Source organism: Candoia aspera, chromosome 5 (genome assembly GCF_035149785.1).
Source record: "Candoia aspera isolate rCanAsp1 chromosome 5, rCanAsp1.hap2, whole genome shotgun sequence".
NCBI lineage: Eukaryota > Metazoa > Chordata > Lepidosauria > Squamata > Boidae > Candoia > Candoia aspera.
In genome coordinates, this window is record NC_086157.1 from 78,832,884 (window position 1) to 78,842,072 (window position 9,189).

Below are 9,189 nucleotides of genomic sequence, written 5' to 3' on the forward strand. Positions count from 1 at the left end.
TCTTATGATGTGTTACGGAGCACCTCTTTTCTGCAAATATACCAGCTGGCAAATAACAAGTATTTTGAGACTTATTTTGATTCTGTTTATCAGTTTGGGGCAGGGGAGAGAAATGCTTGAAGTTCTACTGGGAAAAAAAATCTTAAAAGTAGTGTTAACAGATTTTTTTAAAAAAATGTTTTGAGGAAAGACAAAACTCTGAATAAAGTATTTGGAGTTTAAGGGTTTTTTTGTGGGGGAGAGGAGAATAAATGATTATTTTGTGACTGGCTAATACATTCCTTTCTGTTGCTTTCTGATTTATTTTAAAATAAAACAGATAACACCTCAAGCGACACAGAGGATTGGTTAATAAATGTGACAATGGCTATCCGTCCATCCACAGGCACTGGAATAATGTTTGCCTTGGTTTCAGGTGAAACAGTTCCCCTTGCTTTGTCTATTGTGGATTCCAACTCAACAAATGTACAGGTACTCTTCGCTCCCACTACATGAATGCATACTGGAGAAAATTAACCTAGGTACCTAGCACCTCCCTTGCACGAGGGAGAAATTACTGGGAAACTTTTTAGTCCCTTTGCCATAGGAATTTGATACCACTGAAATTTAATGGAATTTTCCCTGAGTGGCTTAAGCCAGATAAGGAACTGAGAGGTAATTATGTTTAGACATGTGTCTAATTAGTTTGATTTTGACAAGCATAAATTAATTTTTTTCACCAACGACAGGGAGAGAGAGAGAAATTTCTGATCCACCCCCCTCCACCATCACATCATTCAGAATGCTCATGGGCAATTCCTTCCTTGAAACAAAACTGTAGATCTCTGTGAAGAAAGATCTTCCTGACTTACTGTCTTTATCTGTGCAGAATTTTGATGAAATGATCATTAAAAGAAACAGTGGCTGTAGGAAGGGGTAAAAAAAGTTAAGATCCCAGCAACACAATTTGAAGCCCTGGTATGCATGCATGCATGCATGCATTTATTATATTTATATGGCCCCCCATCTCACAAAATGTGACTGTACATGTATGCAACATTGATGCATGTACAAAATGGGCAGGGCTTTGATCATGCTGCCATCTTGACCTTTTTTGATAAGTCAAGACCCCAGATGCCTCTGATTAAAAGTAAGCCATCTGCTGTAAGGTGATATAGAAAAGTGCTTCCTTATATCAGAAATGATTTTGTTTACATTTAGGAAATAGTTTGAAAAATGTTGGTGCTAAACATTTATTAAAGCTACCAGATCTGGGCTGCAAAAATGCTTTGTATTTAATTATCTCTTATGATTTATTGAAATGTTACTAAGAAAAATAAGTTGATTTATGTCAATTATCAATTTTATATTCATTGAATTATTTTCACTAGCATTTAAATATACATATTCTAGTATTTGTTCTAGCCATTTTATTAAGATACATTTTCTGTATTGTTTGATGATGCTATTGTATACATGTTACAGGCTTTAAAGCTTTTTTGTGAATGGAAAAATGAAATACAAACTGAAATTGACTCCCTCCCCCCTCTTGTTTTGCTTCTGAACCTCAGGAAATCATTGTATCCATTCAGAATGTCATTGTTGCCCACTTAGAGTCAAGAAGTTTGTGTACCTCAAGAAGAGTGCTACTCAGACTCATGATAAGTAGACAGATGCTTGAACTTACAGCTGATTCGCATTCAGATATCACCTATTCAGGACACCATCTCTCTGTCCTTGAAAAAGCAGTTAATGGATCTGTTGATACCTACTTAGGGGGCATTCCTGGTAAGCCTTTTTCTATTTTATTAACTTTCAGTAAATGCATATAGGATGACAGTCATCCAGACATGATCTTTTTAATTGTGTTGGTCTTTTCTTTTTCCCAATTTTTTGGGGATTTCTGAAATTGCAAGAGTAGTTAAAACTGCACTAGCTTAACTCTCATAAACCAGTTTTCTCAGAATCTGTTTTGGGACATGGCTGAAAAGGACCTTGAGTCCTCCTCTGTTCACTCATTGCGTTCCACTAACAATCACTCTCATCAATACTACTTTACAGTCCATCATTTCTAAATTATTTATTGGGACTCATGTAAAGAAGACAAGGTTTATAAGAATCCACTTTAACTCCAACCAAATATTGTGAGATGAGTTTCCATGAAATTCTGAAAAATGTGTAAAAATCTGACCTGAAATTATAAAATTTCAGTTTTTAAGCCTAGACAGTAAAAGTATTTAAGTGTGCATAACTCAGGTTAGCCTTGAGGAAAGTCAACTAGGAAATCCTTCAATATAGTAGACTGAGTTGGCTCAGCATGTTGCATAGGTTTCACACTTTGTGCTGTCGAAACACCTAGTGGCCATATTAAAAGAAAATATCCCTTACAGAAAGTTTAGTAATTTTGTATCAGTAGAAAGATGGATTGATAATTATAATACATTATCAGAGAAGGGAGAGTATTGCTGCAGTAGCACATCCACACTTTGGGCCTTCCACAATCCATTTGTAGTGGAGTCATCTAAAGAGAGGAGCCTATTTGAATTCTGTAGACCTAAATTCTAAACCACTTAAGATACATACCCATCTAGAGCATGCTCTCCTCTTTAGACACTACCTCAGATGCATATGGTAAGTAGGAACCAGCAGGTACAATTCTATGCTCTTTGTCAGATCAGCAAGAATAAAACAAATGAATATCATTAACTGTGAGAGTTAATCAGAAATATAGGTTCCACTTTGCTCAGGTAATATTCCATCATTTATAAGAATTGCAATGTGACATTAGGAATGTTTTGAAATGAGTTTAATTACTGTGACTATAGTTGTATACAATGATTAAAGAATTGTCTCAGATAAACTGGATTTGATTCACACATTAATATGATTTTTATTTAAATTTTTTTATCCTGTTAAATTGTGTTTTTTTTTTTAATTTTTAATTTGTATTAACTATTTTATTTTTTATTCAGATGTTCCAGTGGAGGCAACTCCAGTCACAGTTTTTTACAATGGCTGCATGGAGGTGAAAATTAATGATAGGGAATTGGATTTGGATGAAGCCATTTCCAAACACAACGACATTAGATCTCACTCATGCCCACTACTGTTGGAACAAATACAAAGACCTGAAGTCATTGACTCCCCTTGATCCCTTAATAATCCCATTGATCATTAAACTCTGCAGGAAAATCCTGGTTGTTCTGCACAAAATGGATTGAGCTGTAAATGCTCTTTTATTTCTAATGATCTGTTTCAAGAACATACACATTGCAATATACGTCCAACATGAATGGACAGAACCAAGATTAACATTCCATCAGAATAGTGTTACTGACCTTATTTCAAGATTATTAGTTGTATAGTTACCACATTTTGTATTTTACATGTCTTTTGGAAAAATAAAAGCTGAAAACATCCATCTGCACTTAATTTATGTATTCTGGTTGCTAAAAAAGGATATTTCATTTTTTTCCTAAAGAACAGTATTATGCCAAGATCCTTCAAAAGGATAGGATAGGATATAAACTCTTCATGAACATCCTATTACTTAATCTTGCAACAGTGCTTCAAGGATAATAGTCGAACTGATAAACAAAAAGAACAAAGCATTTGTGAGACAATGCAAAGAAATGTATATTTTTAATTTATTATATTATATGGATCTAATCTCAATCCTCTGTAGGCTTTTAGTTACAGCAGTTGCCAAACTACAATTTCTCCTTACTGAAAAATATAACCTAATGTTCTATTTTATAATGGAGTAATTACTACTGACCCAAGCAGATAATTGTATATTACTTATTAAAACATAATACCAAGCAGAATATGAAAAGGATATATCTGATTTATTGGGTTGATTGAAGATCTGTATGGGTATTTGAGATTTCTTTCTCATGAAGGATCCCAGTACTGTACAGTTCTGGGGGAAATGATGTTTCTGCAAAAAGATGAGCATCACATAAGAATGCAGACCAGAATTACAACCTCCTAGTTTTATTGTCTTGCAGCATATCATCCTTTGCGGGGAGATGGGCCATAATAATAATAATGATAGATAGATAGATAGATAGATAGATAGATAGATAGATAAATATTTTTTTGTGGTTGAATAAGCATATTTTGTCAGATGGAAGATTTATACATGAGTTGAAAAATAAGTTCTGTGCATACAACTTATGAGTCTTAACAATGGCTCAGAATTATTTCTACTTTAGAAACTGGATGCCAATAGGATTTCAATATGCATTAAATAATTTTGTTAGGACAGCTATAATTAGCAAGGTTTAAGCATTTAAGATCATGATTCCCATGGATCAATTGCATGCAGAAGTTGAATTTGTCCAAATGGTTCAGTATATAGTCCACTTTCCCTTAAGCCCTCAGAAAAAAAGAGATACAGGTTATGTTACATTGTGTTATGCCCCAATATACAAGGTTGTATATTAGTTCCATCCACACACACACCCAGGCAGGGGGAGTTCTCTATTTCTACCCAGTGTGTGTATGTGTGATGCTTTTAGTTATATTGACCACCAACAGGCACACTGGTTGGTAATGGAGAAGCTGAGCTAACCCTGGTTGAATTCAAATTGTATATTTCAATGAATTCCTAAATGAAGTGAAGCTGACACAATTTTTGCCTGTTACAAAGTTAACTTATTTCTGTATATTTGCATGGATACTATTTTTTGTGCAGTTGTTTAAAGATAAAAAACAAGAAAAAGTGAATACGACATGCAGATGTTTGGACACCGAGTTGATTCAGTGCCACTTTTTGAAACTAACCCTTCCCCAAAGTGATTGACTCATTAGATCTACTATTAGCTACAGAGAATTTCACAGATGAACAAATACTCTTACCTTTCTAGCCTCCTAGACAGTAACTGTTATTCTGTCTACTTTCTACAGACATAGATTCCTCTAAGCAACTGTCTGAACATTTCAAAACAAAGCTAATTCACTCTTATAAAGTAGGCAAAGCTATTTTAAAAATCTCTCAATGCTTCCAGCTGTCAATTTCACCTGTAAATGAGTATAAGTTTCGTGGAACTGTTGAAATCAAGGAAATATCTGTAAAACCAAGAAAAGTATCTTCTAGAACTGCCTGCAAACAGGTTATATCTAAAACAACCACAGGTAACTGCAAGTAACCTGCTGAAACATTTAGTGGACTGCATAGGAGAGTTCTTTTCTTTGATCTCATCACAAAAGTAATTGTCTAAAATATGCAAAACGCTTCATTTAATGACCATGGCAGAAGAAGTCTCAAAATCAGGTACAGTCGTATGATGCCTTGCTTAACGACTACACCACTTGATGATTTTTTCTGGTCCCTCTTGTGCTCATAAGTTGACTGCCTGTATATGTGGATGAAGACAAATGTGAAATATTTAAACAAAAGACTCTTTCCTCAATAACTCAATTGTTAAGCCTGAGGATAGCTCTCTTATGCTTTTAACACCCGATGCAGCACATGCTTAAATGTAAGTCCTTTTATCCAACATCTGACTTCCAAAGGAGTATATTGCAGCCTATTCATTCTTAAGGGCATTCTTCAAACCAACTAACAACCTAATCCAAAAGTATATATGACTAAGTCCCTATGGTTGTCAGTAAAGTTAGTATTACAGAAAATATCAGTTAATTCTGAAAAGTCAGCTAATGGTCTACTTTAAGTAAGAACTTGAAAAATGTAATATGCAGATTTAAGAATTAATACACAAAGAAACTTTTTCTTGCATGCTTTGCAAAAATTGCCATGTTAAATTGTAACTAGGTGATTTAGAAGTTTGGTACCAAACTTATAAGGGAACACTGAAGAGGCAGAAGTGATTGGCTATGCATATGGTTCTATCTATCTGTTCATTATTCCTAGAATTTTCACTCCAAGTTTATATCTTACAAAATATATATACAATAAAAATGCATATCACTAGTCCACATTGTGAGCAAAGGCTAGATTTTGTAGCTGACTCTTTGTTGTTCATTCATTTAGTAGCTTCCGACTCTTCGTGACTTCATGGATCAACCCACGCCACAGCTTCCTGTCGGTCGTCAACACCCCCAGCTCCCCCAGGGACGAGTCTGTCACCTCTAGAATATCATCCATCCATCTTGCCCTTGGTCGGCCCCTCTTCCTTTTGCCTTCCACTCTCCCTAGCATCAGCATCTTCTCCAGGGTGTCCTGTCTTCTCATTATGTGGCCAAAGTATTTCAGTTTTGCCTTTAATATCATTCCCTCAAGTGAGCAGTCTGGCTTTTTTTCCTGGAGGATGGACTGGTTTGATCTTCTTGCAGTCCAAGGCACTCTCAGAATTTTCCTCCAACACCACAGTTCAAAAGCATCGATCTTCCTTCTCTCAGCCTTCCTTATGGTCCAGCTCTCGCAGCCATATGTTACTACAGGGAACACCATTGCTTTAACTATGCGGGCCTTTGTTGTCAGTGTGATGTCTCTGCTCTTAACTATTTTATCGAGATTTGTCATTGCTCTTCTCCCAAGGATTAAGCGTCTTCTGATTTCCTGACTGCAGTCAGCATCTGCAGTAATCTTTGCACCTAGGAATACAAAGTCTTTCACTGCTTCTACATTTTCTCCCTCTATTTGCCAGTTATCAATCAAGCTGGTTGCCATAATCTTGGTTTTTTTGAGGTTTAGCTGCAAACCAGCTTTTGCACTTTCTTCTTTCACCACCATCATAAGGCTCCTCAGTTCCTCTTCACTTTCAGCCATCAAAGTGGTATCATCTGGATATCTGAGATTGTTAATGTTTCTTCCAGCGATTTTAACTCCAGCCTTGGATTCCTCAAGGCCAGCTTGTCGCATGATGTGTTCTGCATACAAGTTGAATAGGTAGGGTGAGAGTATACAGCCCTGCCGTACTTCTTTCCCAATCTTAAACCAGTCCGTTGTTCCGTGGTCTGTTCTTACTGTTGCTACTTGGTCGTTATACAGATTCTTCAGGAGGCATACAAGATGACTTGGTATCCCCATACCACTAAGAACTTGCCACAATTTGTTTTTCTGAAACTCCCTGGCCTTTTCCATTATCCAGCAGATATTGGCAATTTGGTCTCTAGTTCCTCTGCCTTTTCTAAACCCAGCTTGTACATCTAGCAATTCTCGCTCCATGAACTGCTGAAGTCTACCTTGCAGGATCTTGAGCATTACCTTACTGGCATGTGAAATGAGTGCCACTGTTCGATAGTTTGAACATTCTTTAGTGTTTCCCTTTTTTGGTATGTGGATATAAGTTGATTTTTTCCAATCTGATGGCCATTCTTGTGTTTTCCAAATTTGCTGGCATATAGCATGCATTACCTTCACAGCATCATCTTGCAAGATTTTGAACAGTTCAGCTGGGATGCCGTCGTCTCCTGCTGCCTTGTTATTAGCAATGCTTCTTAAGGCCCACTCAACCTCACTCTTCAGGATGTCTGGCTCTAGCTCACTGACCACACCGTCAAAGCTATCCCCGATATTGTTATCCTTCCTATACAGGTCTTCTGTATATTCTTGCCACCTTTTCTTGATCTCTTCTTCTTCTGTTAGATCCTTGCCATCTTTGTTTTTGATCATACCCATTTTTGCCTGGAATTTACCTCCAATGTTTCTAATTTTCTGGAAGAGGTCTCGTGTCCTTCCTATTCTATTGTCTTCTTCCGCTTCCGCGCATTGCTTGTTTAAAAATAATTCCTTATCTCTTCTGGCTAACCTCTGGAATTTTGCATTTAATTGGGCATATCTCCCCCTATCACTGTTGCCTTTTGCTTTCCTTCTTTCTTGGGCTACTTCTAGTGTCTCAGCAGACAGCCATTTTGCCTTCTTGGTTTTCTCTTTCTTTGGGATGTATTTTGTTGCCGCCTCCTGAACAATGCTGCGAGCTTCTGTCCAGAGTTCTTCCAGGACCCTATCTACTAAGTCCAGTCCCTTAAATCTATTCTTCACCTCCACTGCATATTCCTTAGGAATATTAGTGAGCTCATATCTAGCTGATCTGTGGGTCTTCCCTAATCTCTTTAGTCTGATCCTAAATTGTGCAAGAAGAAGTTTGTGATCGGAACTACAGTCAGCTCCAGGCCTTGTTTTTACCGACTGTACAGATGTCCGCCACCTTTGGCTGCAAAGGATGTAATCAATCTGATTTCGATGTTGTCCATCTGGTGAAGTCCATGTATAAAGCTGTCTCTTAGGTTGTTGGAAGAGAGTGTTTGTTATGCAGAGTGAATTGTCTTGGCAAAATTCTATCAGCCTATGTCCTGCTTCATTTTGTTCTCCCAGGCCATACTTACCTGTAATTCGAGGTGTCATTTGACTGCCCACCTTAGCATTCCAGTCTCCCGTGATGAAAATAACATCTCTTTTAGGCGTGTCATCCAGTAGGTGCTGCAGATCCTCATAGAACTGCTCTACTTCAGCTTCTTCAGCATTTGTGGTTGGGGCGTATATTTGGATCACTGTGATGTTAGATGGCTTGCCCTGAATTTGAATTGAGATCATTCTGTCATTTTTGGGGTTGTATCCAAGCACTGCTTTAGCCACTTTACTATTAATTATGAAGGCTACTCCATTTCTTCTGTGGTCCTCTTGTCCACAGTAGTAGATCTGGTGGTCATTTGATGTGAAGTGGCCCATTCCAGTCCATTTCAGTTCACTGACTCCCAAAATGTCTATCTTTAATCTTGACATCTCACCAATAACCACATCCAATTTGCCCTGGCTCATAGATCTTACATTCCAGGTTCCAATGGTGTGTTGATCCTTAGAACATCGGATTCGCCGTTCACCACCAGCACCGTCGGCCGCTAGCCATCCTTTCAGCTTTGAGCTAGCTGCGTCATCACGTCTGGGGCTAGTTGAGCTCATCCTCTGTTCCTCCCCAGTAGCATTTTGACCATCTTCCGACCTGGGGGTCTCATCTTCCAATGGTATACCGACATATCTCTGGTTGTACTGATCCATTTAGTTTTCATGGCAAGAATACTGGGGTGGGTTGCCATTACCTTCCCCAGGGATCGCATTTAGTCTGACCTCTCTGTCATGACCTTCCCATCTTGGGTGGCCCTTCATGGTTTAGCTCATGGCATCATTGAGGTGCTCAAGCTCCAGCACCATGACAAGGTAACGATCCTTTGCTGAAGAGCTGACTCTTAGGAATACAAAATATAGTAAGGAGCATTGGCAAATAAATTATACCTAGTGGGTTT

At 37.8% G+C, this 9,189-nt stretch overlaps 1 protein-coding gene across 1 annotated transcript in view; it reads left to right on the top strand.

Moving 5' to 3' along the window:
• Positions 1 to 3,398, top strand: part of PROS1 (protein S) — a 38,936-nt gene extending 35,538 nt beyond the window's left edge. The window contains exons 13-15 of the mRNA XM_063305551.1: positions 320 to 471; positions 1,551 to 1,767; positions 2,952 to 3,398. Of these exons, the coding sequence (XP_063161621.1) occupies positions 320 to 471; positions 1,551 to 1,767; positions 2,952 to 3,130 (548 nt within the window). The 3' untranslated portion in view covers positions 3,131 to 3,398. The remainder of the gene's footprint in view (positions 1 to 319; positions 472 to 1,550; positions 1,768 to 2,951) is intronic.
• The last annotated feature ends 5,791 nt before the right edge of the window (positions 3,399 to 9,189 follow it).